Source organism: Rhynchophorus ferrugineus, unplaced genomic scaffold (assembly GCF_030347505.1).
Source record: "Rhynchophorus ferrugineus isolate W39M unplaced genomic scaffold, kcgeb_rfMv2 rfM1, whole genome shotgun sequence".
Lineage (NCBI taxonomy): Eukaryota > Metazoa > Arthropoda > Insecta > Coleoptera > Curculionidae > Rhynchophorus > Rhynchophorus ferrugineus.
The window spans coordinates 76,242,400-76,258,923 of record NW_027472580.1 but is presented as its reverse complement, the minus strand read 5'-3'; the positions used below and the strand labels follow the sequence as shown (position 1 = coordinate 76,258,923).

The 16,524-nt window shown below is 30.7% G+C and overlaps 1 protein-coding gene across 6 annotated transcripts in view; it reads right to left on the bottom strand.

The window, feature by feature from the left end:
- Positions 1 to 700: 700 nt before the first annotated feature.
- The window catches only part of Abd-A (abdominal-A), a 101,848-nt gene continuing 86,024 nt past the window's right edge, over positions 701 to 16,524 (bottom strand). For all 6 annotated transcript variants that reach the window (XM_076410211.1, XM_076410220.1, XM_076410202.1 and 3 more), the window contains one exon: positions 701 to 4,482. In XM_076410211.1, the coding sequence (XP_076266326.1) occupies positions 4,082 to 4,482 (401 nt within the window). In that variant the 3' untranslated portion in view covers positions 701 to 4,081. The remainder of the gene's footprint in view (positions 4,483 to 16,524) is intronic.

The window sequence follows — 16,524 nt, the reverse complement described above, 5'->3', positions numbered from 1 at the left end:
ATCTGTAAAATATTTTTACTTCAATCCACGTCGATAAAATATTTGATACACATGATTTACATGAAATTTATTTAAAATATTCTACTATTATGTTATATTTATCTACTGCTTTGGTCTCAATATATTATATTGTTTTATATGTGCTTTTAAGTTAATTTTATTTCTTTATTTATTTTTATATTTTATCTATGTTTTTATATTTATCCGCTGTGTTACATAATCTACTTATATATATTCATATATTTTAAATGTATAATATTTATTTATGTTTTATCTCGTTTTATATATTGATTATTATTTTACTTGTACAATCTGTATTTATTATATCTTATATGTATTTTGTACATGTTTATTCTATTTTGGATTTGTCAACTAGGCATACTTAATAATATATATCACAGTCCTAATAAAATAAAATAATCAAAAAATTAAAAATATACTTATCATATCTAATAAAATATGTAATAAAAAGACTCTCAAATACATTCGTACTCAATAAACTAAATTGACAAGGACAAACAAAATGCTGCACCATGAAATAAGTCATTTGTTCTGCACAAGAAGCACAAAAATTATGGCAAATAATCTTCGGATATATCAAAGCATTTTATAAAGATATATCATTATCTTTAGAGTTATAACTTCCCCAATAATACTTAATTAAATGATTGAATATATAATTTAAATAAAAACAATGATGTTTTTCCAAAGAAATATTTATTCAGGTTCGACATTCTGTACATTTACATTATATTAGGTTATACAGTTAAATATAAGAAACATGGCATTCAAAGCTAACTGTTGTATTCTAATGATACACCTAACTATTTATAGTACATTTATTTAGTTTTAATAATTCGGTTTGAGGGTTTCCAAATCGACAACTGTCTCGAAACCAGGCGACTTTCAGTATTGTTACGATATCATGGGTCTGAATACGGTTGTTACGTCACTAATACATCCGAGATCATTTTAACAGTAAAACTCCGTCCGAACTGAACGTCGGCTTGTTTCTAAAGAGTCGTGCCATTGTTTAAATGTTAATTTACATCATACAATTACGGAAATATCTTAATACTTAAGTCCCTAAAAGTATATACTATAAACATTTTCATAAATAGTTGAATCGATGAGAGTTGATTTCGAATGTTTTAATTGTCGTGAAAATAACAGCGGGAAATCAGAATTCAATTGTACGGGGCGTTAACTTTTCCGAAATCCAACGAAAACTATTTTTCCAAAACTAAGTTACCATTGAATGATAGTCACAAACAAAAACGTTTTATTTTTTTATTTGTTTAGAACAAATTTATCATTGCACAACATATAACTTAAAAAATTAATGTTAGTATTGCACTTTCACATTATATGTTATAAAACAATAAGGAAACAGAAACAAAGAGCAGAGAGATGGAAACAAAGAAAACCACAACAACAATAATACTAATAGGGGGATCAATGTAACTTAGTTTGTTTTTCTCTTTTAGTGGAGGTTCTCTATCACAGGTATGAAGCTTCACAAAACGTTAAAAATACAAGGATTCTGCAAAATGATTTTAAACACCATCGTAAATGTGGTTGGCGAATTTTCATCTTTCGTTTTTGTGATATTCACTGTGTATAACTTTAGTTGTGCTTATTTGCTATAAATGCAAACAGCAGAACAAAAAACAATCTGCATTTTAGCGATATATCTATCAGTCGGGCATGTTAGCTTTTGGATATAGGATGATCGAGAATATATCATCATAATTTAAACGATGGAATTAAAAGAAATTTTGTCAGTTGGTTAAATCACAATGTAGGGATTAAATATATATTTTTTAATATTAAAAGAAATTTAGAATCGTCAACTATACTAAAGTTATGTTAACTATGATAATATATGTAAATCGATCTACTCATATCCAATTCAAAAAAAATAAGAACAATTCTTTTCAAGCAGCCTTAAATATATAAGAATATTTACATAAGTGAACTGTACACTTAAAACGACATTTACCGCGAAATATTTTTAAAGTCTAATACTATAACAATGTCACTAGATGCCAACAGAAAAGAAAAAAAAAATGTCACCATTTCATCCATCAATATCTTGATCGAATTTGAATCGTGGGTAACTCGATTCGTATTCCTATAGGGATACAGTATATAGATAACAAACGAAAACTTCTTTTTGCGTATACAAAGATTTTTTTTACATATATAAACGATGAAGAAGGAAAAAGGGGAAATATACATTGACTTACATTAATGAAATAAATTTACAGTTACGCTTATGTTTGTTTGTTCTCTTTTAAAATTACTTTATCCGAAATATTGTACAGTTTTACGTATCTATTTGTGGAGTATTTTTTTTTGCTTGACGTTCGAGTACGGAAACGCCCGAACAACTACTTAAGATAAGATTTGAAATAACACCAATTGTTTCTTCGTCTTTCTTCTTTTTATTTAAATCTAATAAAGTACTTCTTTACAAGAGTGTAGACGGTGTATCTCGTTTTAACTAGGGACCAACAATATTCAAATGTGTACTGCTACTATCCATTAACAAAAAGGTGACAGAAACTATAAAGATTCCTTGAACTAAATTATAAAATTTAATTTTATATTGAATATTAACTAATTACATATGTATATTGAATCAAAAAGAGTTCTGTTTAGTTTTCGTAAAAAAACGTATCGATTGATCAAAAATATGGAATAAAAGTGTATAAAACTTTGATGATTGCAGTACCTTTGCGACTGCTTCTCGTTAATAGTAAATATATAATATATATGTGGCGTATCTTTAAGAGATACATTTGTAAAAGTTTATTACTGAAAGTAGTTTTTTTATCTTTTCTGAAGTATATATTTATTTCTAAACTTTATAATATACGTTTTTTTTTTGTTCTACCCTGACACCAAATTACGTATAGAGTACTAAACATATTTTTATTTTCACAAATGGGCTTGATCATTCATCAAATATGAATATCTTGGAAACTTGTAAAAATATATATATATTCTGTTTTTGATGACGGTTTTCGTTCGCTTTTTTAGTCTCCAAAAAAGCTTGGCACAAAGTCAAAACATAACAAAACGCGCGTAGTAAAATAACTAAGTACTTACATGGTGAAACTATTTTTGTTGTTGTTAAGCGCACAAACAGGCGAAATGTACACAACTTCGACAAATCTTACACTAAAAATAATTTATTGCTTCAGTAGTCAGTTAACCCTCAAAACCAAAATATATAGTACGTTTCGTCAAGGAAAGAAATTAGCCAAAATTAAAAAAAAATACAAACAGATCGTCGTCGAGTTCATAACAGGGCATCTGTTGTGAGACCCGACGACGCATCATAACATTGTAGGCCCAAGATAACAAAAAAAATCACAACAATATTACTTAAAATAATAACGTTAAATAAAAAAATAAGTTTTTTTGATCGCCGTTTCGGTCGATCGTTAACACATCGAAAGATGATCATCAATAATCAACCTTCCGAAATTAAATTAATAATAATAATAATAAAAAAATACAATTACAATTACTTTAAGTATAAAAAAATAATTTGAACACACTTCTAGTATATACAACGGATTTTTTATACAACACTGTAAATAAAAAAAGCATGGCTTCCTGTAGTAATCATAGTAATAATAATGTTCTGCGTTAAAGCTTCGGAGAATAGTAATAAGTCCGTTAAACAATAATAATGACATAATCAAAAGTTCATTTTCGTTTTCACATGCGCAAAACTAAACTGCACTAGTGGCAATGAATTCTTCATTGTTATCTTCTTCTTCTTCTTTCGTTTTATCGTATAACAGAAAAACATCAAACACGAACGGTATAATGAAACGTAAAAACTGTGAAACGCGCTTGATACCACCACACCTGGACATTCTTGGTTTCGATATCAAGCCGCAGTAAAAAAAATAACATAATATTTATATACACTTAAAATATGACCTCCCAATAAAGGAGCAACAAAATAACATTTGTAAATGTTCGTTAATTCAAGGAAAATAATGAGAAATAAAAACGAAACTAAACATTCACCATAAAATCGACACTAACCAAAGCCATAAAATTATGTCGGAACTTTCGTTACGGTTTTCAAAAGATCCGAGGAACTTTCGGTTTTAGTGAGGTTCATCTTCATAGGATCGTGGTGGTGTTGGTGTATGCTATCGCTGCCGATGCTCTGTTTCTGCTTCTCCTGCTGTTGCTGTTTGTGCCGTTCCTGTTCCTCGCGCTCCCGACGCGCCTGCTCGTTGATCTCTTTCACGGCTCGCAGTTCCTTCTTCAGCTTCATTCTCCTGTTTTGGAACCAGATCTTGATTTGGCGCTCGGTCAGACAGAGGGCGTGAGCGATTTCTATTCGTCGTCTTCGGGTTAGGTAGTGGTTGAAGTGGAACTCTTTCTCCAGCTCGAGCGTCTGGAATCTGGTGTACGTCTGTCGGCCGCGTCTTCTGGGGCATCCATTGGGACCTAAAACAATTGCACAAGTTGTAGGGTTGTCATATAAAAATCAACATATACGGGTAATGAGGAAAAACAGCAAAACAAGTGATTGAACCTTGATATATAATAGATTAAAGACAGTTTAGCTAGCTGTAGAGTAATCTCAATATCAAAAGAGATTCACAATTTGTAGTAGTATAAGGAACTTCTGAATAGATTTAAAATCAACTTAAATTGATTTATGTTATATTAATTAATATTATTATTGCATAATACGAGGTGAACCGCACTATATCAATTTAAAAATAGTTCAAAAAGATGGCCAAGATGTGTATAATCCTATGGCTAATATTTTGAAGAAATAAATTTTTCCGTTTTCTTGAAAATTATGTAGATTTTTTTCGAATAAACCGGTAATGACTTTCCGAACATCTGGTAACACATTATGTTGATTAATTTTAAAATAATTAATAAATATATTAATAATTATTAGGAGCCATATACTTTGCTTTAATTATTAAAAAAATATTTGACTAAACTTGAAATTATGAAGTTGATCTAATAAATTTAATACAATTTATATGCTACATAAGAAAGTTTCTGGTAATATTAATAAAAAATATATCATGAAATATGAATATAATAATCTAGAGCAAATCAAAAAAATTATATTATAAACAGTGATAGTTATTTTGAGTAGAATATCCCTAGTTCTTCTTCATTCGACCATTTGTCGTGCCCCCCAATTGACCAAATAAAGACGATCGTCATTTAATGGAAGAAAAAATGGAAAGGAGGCTTTATGACCATACGTTCTTCGCTTTTCTTTTCACCAAAAAGGCCGTTCTCGTTATCGATTTCCTCCATAGTCTCATCATTTTTCTGTTACGATTCTAAACACTTTCGAAATCGCACTCGGAACAACACTGTTTTCGTAAAAAACTCAACTTTCTAAATTTCGAGGAATTATTAAAAAACTCTCTTTTCCTCGACTTGAAACCCTTTGAAATCTGATTCCTTTCACCCTTTCATATCGACAGAGCAACTTTCTTTTTTTTATTGCCCTAGTCGAAGTTAAAAGGTATAAAGTCTTTTTTCTATCGGGTCCGAGATAGGTAAAAAAAGAAGTAATAAAATCAAACTGACAGACAAGCTTTTACCTAAAAAAAGGGTTTGGAGTTTCGGAAATTATCTTTTTGTGGGTGAAAGTTGAAAGCTCTAAAATTCGACTTTGTTGCAAAAGATAGGTGGTCCCTTAAATATAGAAAAATTAGGTCAGAAATTTAAAGGGTCCAAGAAAAGTAATATATTTGCAATACATGTTACATATACATATTTGTTTCGAAATAATGGGGTACCAATGCAACCAAAATGTTTACGAATTTAATTTTAATTTTTAAGGAACTTAATTATAGTTTCTTAAATTCATAAAAATAATAAAACAAAATATTATCGTAAAAAAGGAATTAAGAATAGAAAACCATCAAATTAAATGTGAACGATCTAAATAATTAAACCCATATATTCAGTGATGATGATTCAAAATAAATAACGATATACTTTATAGTAGAACAGGTAAATAGTTCTCAAAAATTTAATTAATTTTTAAGTATCAATCAAAGCTACATTTTTAAGCATACAGTAATTTTAAACGTATTAATTAAAGTTTAGACATGTCTAAATGTATCTAATGTTGCGATTTGGTTACTGATACATAAGCTAAATCTTCAAATAGTCGAAATATATCATTTAAAATACTAGATCTCTAATGAACTACAAGCACCATCTATTTGTAATAACAGAACTATTTTTACCTTTAAAAAATCTAAAACAATTTTGTGCATTATATGATCACTAGAGATGTGATTTGAAGATCCATGTCCATTGACATAATTCTGAATCAAAAATAAGAGATAAGAGAGATGCTAAGCAGTGGTGTGAATCTGACTTTTTGGCGTCGAAGGGAGATATCTGACAAAATGGAAGGCGTTTTCGTATTGCTTATGTTATTGTTAACTACCATCATCCCTAAAATTCATGAATTAAAGTACGAATTGTCTCAACGCTTGGTCAGATTTCGCTCTCTAAAAATAATTTCGTGCAAAAACCTTCCATTTTTCTATATGGTTCGCAAGCATGGTCTAAATTCCTTGAAATGATTAAGTCTTCGAAGCTATGACGTAGAGGATGACTCTACAACAGCTTTACAAGCACCAACACTGAAAAGTTCATAAAAGGAACTTCTAGTATAAATAATAAGTTTTCATCCAATTTCAGAATCCATTCTATTCGGGCCATTTCGACTCTCATTCCATGATCATGTGAAACAATACTCAAGATTATATCGATTTGTAATTAAGAAATGTCTCTATATCATTTCCGAGTTCCCGCGTTCAAAACCCATCTTAAAACACATTCAAAAAAGAAGCCCTTGACTAAGAGTTTCAGACTACTTAACATATACTACTCAATTTCTAAAAATTTTTAATTTGATTTGGTTCAATAAATCTAAAAAAATAAAAGAGAAAATAAAGCTATGAATTAGTAAAAATGCAATTTAAGCTCTTCTATTTCAATTTATCTATTCCTATTTCCAGACGATGTTACAAGTAAGAACGTTATTCGGATCCTCCGGTAATGCCATCGAGATTGTTAGGAAACTTTTGTCATCAAGGGTCCTTCTCTTTTTACGTTTTACAGACGAGAAAACTTCGATGCTTACAGTGAAATATGGTATTCGATACACGTAGGAGTGTTCTTCACCGTGGGTCTGAAGTTGAGTTGCAGCCGGTGTTGGACACGTGACTGACTCGATATTAGATCGTGGACGATACGGTGGCTTTTCCATTGTTCGGGGAAGGATTTGTTAACGTGTCCCACCGATTTTCTTTTCAAATATTACGTTCTATATTCCTTAAAATATAGAATACTTCTTTTGGTTCGTGAGTCGTTATAGGGTCCTTAATATTAAGTAAAATATTTTAATTTCTATATGTTGAATGATATATGAACGATGATAATAAAATATATTCTCGGCATTATGAAATGTGCCCCACCCTCCAGACGAAGTACACTCATCATTTCACATTCTTCTCCTATTCAGAGCAGATAACGCAGTCACTAGTCGTGATTGTTTACAGTTTACAACGTTTGCAAGTCTCGTTCCGGGAAGATTAATTAATGCAGATAGAAGTTTATCGCGTTATTAATGATGGCGGTTAGTGCTGTGCACCTAACCCATGAGATAAAGATGAAACTGCGCTGATAACAGGATGGACGATGGAGAGAAGCGGTAACGGTTCCGGTATTGCCACGATGGAGATTGCTGATCAGGGCTGTGCCAATCCAGAGCCGGACTTCATTTGTACCATGAAAATTAATATTTCCGCATTCATATACAGCGAATATACCTTAAAAAATGTTGCCTATGGAATTGTGTAATAAATTATTTCAAGATTGGATAATATATTGTAATCATAATATAACGAGCCTCAATATAAGAGTTTATCGAAATCATGTTTCAGTTCACTTCCATCAGATGACATAACTAATAAAGACGATAGAAAATTGTATTAAATTTTTCGTCATTCTTTAATCTTTGGATTTTTTACTAGTCCACTGCAATTATTTTATGACGAATTTATAGCTCCATAAATGTTTTATCATCACTGTTTTGAAACGATAATTATAATGCAATATGAAGAAAATTAGTTAATAAAGGATCATTTTTCATACTCTTATTAAAATTGATTTAATATGTAATATTTAAAGTGCATGTATGCAAACTATGAGATGAAAATAATATATATAATTTTCATATCTAGGTTTGTTCTATATGATTTAACGAATTTTTGACAGATCCTTGGACTACCCATAAGAACTAATGCAAAATATACCTTTAGGTTAACAATACATTTATGAAAAACCTCCTTATAACGAAATTTTAATCATTGTAGAATATAGATAAGATATTAATGATCACTACTTAACGATTTTATTGCAACTTACAATCTTTATATATATATATATATATATATATATATATATATATATATATATATATATATATCATCTTTATATAGTATACCAATTATTATCACTTAATTTTACAATAATTCAGTGGCGTTAAATTATTAGTAAGAAAGTTATTGTTAGTTGATGCTTACTAATGTAAACAATACTAACTGAGAAATGAAAAATCATTAAGTTTGCAGACCAAAATTTTACAAAGAAAAAAAATAGAAATCGCTAGTGCATTTCCTATGAAGCACAGTGCATGTTAATAAAGAAGAGGAAGAAGGCGAGGAAGAAGACATTAAAATATGGTCGCAATGCTATGGATGTAATAAAATGTGCATTTCTCCAAAAAATTGACTTAAGTGACGGTGTAGTCAGTATCATCAAATCATGGAACTGATTGCTCCTTGGACACGATAACTAAAACTGCGTAACCGCACACAACACGCGACCACAGTTTAGTACTTTTTCTCCAATAAAGAGAAATAAAGTGAAGAATATGTAAATATGTGAGTGTGAATATTGTGTATTTTATTTTGACTATGTTCTGTAAGTTGAGATTAATAAAAAAATTACCTTGTTAAAATGAACCGTAATCCGACCTACCTTCTATATTATAACCAATAACTTGGCATGACGAATATCTTCTCATTTCTGTTTAAAAAATAAATAATAAAATGTCTTCTGAAATTTGTTCTGAAGATACTTCTGATTTACTAACATATTATTTAATGCTAACAATTCAATTCATTATTGCCAGTGAATTATAGCTTGTGCTGTTATGTTACATTATATGCGCTATGTTACATTGCTAAGAAAATAATATACTTATCATAATCTTTTAAATCCCAAAAATCAAAAATAAATTCACGCTTTTATGGTACATACACTGAATGAACTGTTCGGAAATTCACACTAAGGACTGACTGCTAATAGCTATAACTCTGCAGAATTTTTATATAGCAAAGTTCTGTCTGCAAGAAACAGATAAAAATAAAAATAATAGAATACGAATAATTTAATGTCAAAACAACCTCTGAACAAAATTGGATATAATGTTATATTTTAAAAACACTTTTCAACATTTTAGTTTAATTTTTAAGATTTTATTTGCTTTCAATTTTAAAACGAATAAAATTTTCACGTTCCTTAATCCATCCCTGTTCACTGCCGCTCATCCAACTACCTCCCCTTCCCCCCACTGGAACCGTTCCCCAGATCCCCCTCCCCCCAACACCTCTCGCCGACAACCCGGCAACCCTCCGTACAATGGAATCTCTACGCCAGGCGCAATATGGCACACTCCGACTGCCACGTTACCATGACGACCATACCGAATCCCTCTCGATTACCACCCCTCGAGATGCAGCCAGGCCCCCTCGGATCAACCGTAAATCAGCCGGGGTGCGCGGCAGGGGCAGGGTGTACCAGAGAGGAAGGACGACAATTTACAGTCGAGCAATTAATGCAGAATGTTCCGGGACGTAATTAAGCGAAATTAAAAAATAGAACGATGTCATCGTTTGAGTTCGGTAGATGAATTTGAATGATGCTGGATGGATGATTCAAATTTTAATAAGTTCGTATCGTGGATATTTAATCAGTTGCATATAAAATGAAAGTACAAGTTAAAAATCCCATTTAAAGCAATTCAATACAAATCAAAAGTATACAAAAATGAATATAAATAATAGTAATAGTAAAATAATATCTAATTCATTAATATATTACTTTTTATATCTAAATATTACAATTTGTGAATACGAATAATATTTATTGAGATCAACTTTCACAAAAATTAAATCATTTTAATTCACAACTAAAAGATTCTTGTTTACAACAAAAAACTAAAACAACCAAAATGTTTAAACAAAATACATATTACGTGCATAATAATCTACTAAAATAAATTAATTTTATCTCAGTTTTATAGTTAACTATATCGTAAATATCAGTTAAATGGCTTGAATGAACATGTTTAATTTTTGAGATCGGCAATTTACATGATATGAAATTATTCTTGTTTTATATTATTAAATGCTTTATATTTCAAGTTAAACATAATAGTAAATAAAAATTTAAAAAATCGTTAAACATATGGAACAAGTTTCAATAAAAGCACGTAATAGCGCTAATATATTTTATCTTGACAAACTATAAATCATCAGAGTGAGCAGCATCAACAATAATAATAATTAGTGTGCCTTTGATTTCATTTCATTGTTCATTTCCTTCCAAGGTTGCTGGACTTGACGTTGGTATCATTTGGCTGGTAGAAGTAAAAAATGCCGGTAGTAAAGCTTTTCAGGTTCCTACAATATTAGTATAAAATACTGTCATATTAGTAGAATAATGTAATTCATCGAAAAATAAACGTAGTTTAATTGAACTGTTAACGTATATGGATTAAATCATTGAACTAAATATATTTATTAAATGCATTGAAGTCTTGGTTGGACCACTCTAGAAAGTGAATGCTTTCCACTGAAAGTCACTGAGCTCATTTAAGCAATCTATCCTATCCATCAATTCTATAATTCAGATTAGACCGACAGGCAGATCTACTGTTTTCGTACTATAAGTTCAAAGTCAACCTCATGTCACACTATGTTCACCGATACAGAAGCTGAGGCTCCAACTATTAGAACGACATCATTCACAATTAGTATCCGTTATTCAATAATCAATAAGCATCATCGATTTATTAACAGTAGAACTACAATTTTGACATCTTCCATTTTCTTTTCCTCGATTTTATATCTTTATGTATTTTAAGCATTTTTCGTCTCTATAGATGATATTTGGGTTTACTGCTACAATTTTGAAACGAAATTAAGATACCAAAGACTGCTGGGAAACCGGTTCTTCGATTTCCAAACGACAAATCTGTCGAAAAGAAAGAAACTGTCAATGTTAGTTTCCAACAACGACAAAGAATCCTCTCCTGTTTCATACCTTAAGAAAAAGTTCACGGAATAAACATTTTCTTCAAAGAAGATATACCGGTGCCGGTACATGTGAAAACGCCCATTGATAGAAAATATGTTGAATATTAAATGAGGATAAAATTAAAAATTGTTCACAAATTGAATGAAGTCTAACGAGTATCTAGTAAACGAGTAAAAAAGAGTCTGATATTAGTAATTGAAAAGGTTTTCGACTTCTTGGACTTCAAATCACGAACGAAATATAGTATCTAATCACGAACCAAATATTTTCTCATAGATATGTAAGACAAATTTGTGTGTCTTGCGAATGGAATGAAACTGGGTGTAAACAATTTTAATATACCATAATATATTATAAATGTTACATAAACATGTTATAAATATAAAATATATGTCATAATAACTAGACATATAATATTTTAAATGTTATGTTATATATACAGCCATATAAAATGTTAAATAGAATTAGTAACCTACACAAATGTGCCGAAACAAAAAAAATACGACAAAAAAACAATGAAAGGTGTGTCTAGTATCATCCTGAATGGCCACGGGACGCGAAATAACAATAAACATAAGATTATAGCTCATATAAAAACAGTAAAAATTAATTTGAACCGTAAAACACCTATAAAAATAATGATATTTCAAATTTATACCTTGTTTTCTGTTATAAATCATCCCGGTAGATTTTCTTTAATACCTGCAAATTTTCGATGTTTTTTATGATGGATTCTCCCATAAAACGCTAAAAAACAAATTAATATCTATTATTACCGCGTTTGTGCATACAAAGTTCTCGCACAAAGCTGGACATAACATTCGTGGAAAATTATTTATTTTAATAACGGCATATTTGAATTTAATGTTTTTCTACTGTATTTTAAAATAAAACTGAATGGCTTCTGGTGAAGCTTTTTGTAGTTTTATTTTAAAATATGTTGCAAGACTTACTAAGATGACTAAGATGTACGTTGGTTGCTACAGAAAATTTAAATATTAATACATCATGGGAGTAATTTAAAGCACAAAACCATCATTTTATATAAATATTATAATTTATATTATACTGTGTTTTTTATCATTATTAATTATTATAAAACTTGAAACATTTGCTGACGACACAGTTATAATGGCGAAAGATGTATCTCTATCTAATCTCAACAAATACAAGTAGCCGTCAGCACGTTCTACAAATAGACTAGAGATTGGAAAATGCAGCTTAATAGCTCCAAATCCGTCCATGTTAATTTTGCATTGCGACGAATTGACAAATATTTAATTATATCACTTGACGGATGCCCAATTCCTCAAACAGAATCGGCTAAATACCTCGGAATATATTTCGATGGTAATTTAAACTGGAAACATAGTGCCAGGCAAAAAGCAGAGCGGATTAGACTCAAAGTCAGGCAACTGTACTGGTTAGTCGAAAGATATCATTATCATTATCAGTCAATCATAAAGCCCAAGGGGTGCAAATATGGGGTTGCACTAAAACATCAAACCAACTAGTAATTCAACGCACCCAAAACAAAGTTCTACGACTTACGCTGCTTATCGCTACGTAACCAACGAATAGCTGCACGATGACCTCGAAATCAAACGGATACAAGAAGTGATCCAAGATTTTGCTCTAAAACATGAAGTAAGGTTGCTAAATCACAGCAACGTGGGAGCAATACAGCAACTGGACAACACGCAGGAAGTCAGAAGATTGAAACGAACCAAACGACACGAATTAGTTTAGTGAATAAGTGTATTTTTAAGTTTAGCTTAATTAGTTTTATTCTAATTTGGGAACAGAACAGTAGTAACAAATTAATTTGTAAATTAAGATTCTAGGAATCTGGAATCTAGCAATCTAGGAATTTAACAGTAATAAGCTATTTGTTTTTATCCTAATTTGTTATGGTTTAACACTTATTCTACGATGGATACTTTGGACTTAACATCTATGTTACTGTTTTTAATATGCATACTGATTTATTAATGGATCCTCTGTTCATGTCTTTCAATACAGAATAATATCGATAGGGTCTATCTTCAGGTCCTTAAACAAGTTGTCACTGCGAATGTATCATGGAGCATCAACTGTACTTTGCTCGCTGTACCTTGTTTTACAAACTTATAATATATTTCTTTTTACTCTGTTTACTTTGGCTGGTATAAACCCAGAGTTGAACACCATATGTCTATACGGGTTTCAAGACCTGTTGGCAAAGCAAAAGCTTATTATATACTGACGGTGCTGAATATCTACCCAATAACAAGTACATTTTTTGTATTTCAACTTACTCTTCACACTTTTTCTTGAAAAAATGTTTTCCACCTCAGTTTAGCATCAAGAGTCATTTCTATACCTATTGATTTATATATACTGGCTTGTGTTTGATTCTTTTGCTGAAGAATTCAAAATACACTGATTTATTTTGATATTGATGAGCTATTTTTGTGCCCGGCATTGTAGCAATAACATTTCAATTGCAACAATATTTCCATTAAATGTAATCGAGACTTGGGTCCCGAGTCAACAGCAAATAAAGATCTGGCACACCTGCTTGTATTTTCTTCAAGTTAGAATAGGGATCATTTTCTTTGATTCTAAACTACCTGTCGGTTATATATGACTGACTGAAAACATCGTCCTATAAATTCTATAAGTGGAGCAAGTTCACAGATTGGCAAATCAAATGAATAAAAACTTGAACTAACAAAAATATTCTTCGGCTGCATTCCTCTATATATTTCAAGCTTTTGATAATATGTAGCACACTGGACCCATCTGCACTTTCACCTACTAAACTCATCTGGGCGACGAATATATTAAATTACATCCAATATATTCAGCTCTTACACAGGGAATGGATATAGGAAGTCCATTGTTACATCTCCTTTATACAGCTGACGTATCGCCCTCAAACACCACCACTGTGGCAACATGTTCTGAAGTTACGGCGATTTTATCATCTCTCTGGCTCCAAAAACTCTGAATATCGATGTGAGAATATATGCAAAAAATATGAAACAAAATTTAACACATATACTTTAAAATATTTAAACATAGTTTTAGAACATCCATATTTTAATATTCTTCTGTGCAGTACCCTTGAGTCATAATTGTTTACAACGGATGTAAGGTCTGTCGTTTGTAAGTACATCACTACAACTTTGTATCGTCTTGTATCGTTGTTAATTCATTCCCATAGACGATGTCGCATCAATGTGTTTATAAAAATGGTCGTCATAGACTCAACGTGAATATCAATAAGTGTGAGCCTGTTTCTCTACACAACGGCCAGTTCGAATTGAAAATTCACCGTCATAAATCTCATAAAATTCAATTGAATAACAATTACGAAGTTTTATTTATGGTTTCACGAGGACCAGGACATGATTTATTGTGATTAGAATGTGACTAAACTATGAAACACCCCCCCACCCATCAATCAAATGCAAAGCTCGTTAATTTAAAATAAAATCGGTTAGTTAATTATAAATAAATCACCAATAGGCGCATGAGTTCAAACTAAAAACTAGTTTACTAGGCAATTCTTCGTTAGCTTTACGGTATCCTCGGTATTAGTGCTAATCATAAATAAACTAAAATAATATTTTTTCTAATCATATGCGTCAATTTTAAGCAATTAGCTATTGTTCGTTATGCATAAATAAGTACCCAGGACTAATAATGCTATTCATTTGTTAATTGCAATTCTTTAATTAATGACACACCATGGCCAACAATAACGATTATTCTAATGGAACATTGTTTAAAATTTAATGAGAATGTACCGATTTGGTTAGTAGATGGCGTGCATTGAAGTAATTGAATGTAAATGGGAATAATGCATACTAAATATTTACACACTTCTGATTCACTGTTTACGTTATTACTTAATTCTGTTGCTTTTGTACCTCTTATATTTGATTACTTTTTATTAATTTAAGTTCACACAAATACTCTGATTGGATAGATTTAAATCTGGAATATAAATGAGAATTAGGATAAATATCTATACATTTCTGGTTTAATGTTAGTGTTTGTTTCATTTAATCAAATTGGCATAAATACATTGGTTATTTGAATATAATTCTGGCTTCACGACTTGAGAGTTTAACAAAAACTAAGACAAGCATTTTTCCAACTATCTCTATAGAAGCAAATCTTGATAATGTCTTGTATATAAGTCAGAGAACATCTTAAAGAATTTCCAATTTTTATTGCTTACCAATATAACGATGATGATGTGAAGTTAAATTGTCTCATTTATAATATAATTTATATATAATGATATTAACTTTGTTTAGTAAAGTTGTATAAATGTCCTAGCTAAATTTACTAGGAAACCAAAATAATATTTGTAAGATAAATATTTCATAAACATCCTTCCATTCCAATAAAAAGAAACGTATTCACTTTTTCACAGAAGACACATATACACTATGTGATATGAACGAGCGAAACATCGAGAGTTTTTTTAGAAGGCTTATTGTTCAGTCTTATATAGTGAAATTCACTGGTTAGAATGGGGTTTGAGAGCGAGACAATATAGACCAGTCAAATTTTCATAAAAAAAAACAAAATTGGATATAATTTATATATCATACCATTAAAAATGTACATTAAAAGAAAATAACTGTTATATTGCCTTTAAAACAAAATTTTTCCAGTTTCGTTGGCGCAGTGGTTAGGGTGACAGGACGGTCTTCACACAGTTGCGACAGCCGCGGGTTCGAATCCAGCTGCGGCATGGATGTACTTTATATTTGTGATTGAAATTGTTAATTTTTTTAGACAACAGTGGAAAATTCGACGGGGAATAACTATGCTATCACGCCAGTAACCAGGCTGGGTAAGACCGGATGTACTATGGGATGGTCTCTAAGTTGGTCACTGGCCAGCCTTAATGCCGAGAACCGTGGTTCGGAGCCCACGTTAAACTGTAGGCCCAGTTCAGATAAATCCTCGTTGGCAAAAAGGAGACTTTAAAGATCTTTTAAAAAAACAAAACTTTCATACCGCAAAGTTATGTTATATTTTCTGATATTAGAGGAAATTTTTGGAAAAAATTAAAAATTGTCACACCTCGTATGTGATACA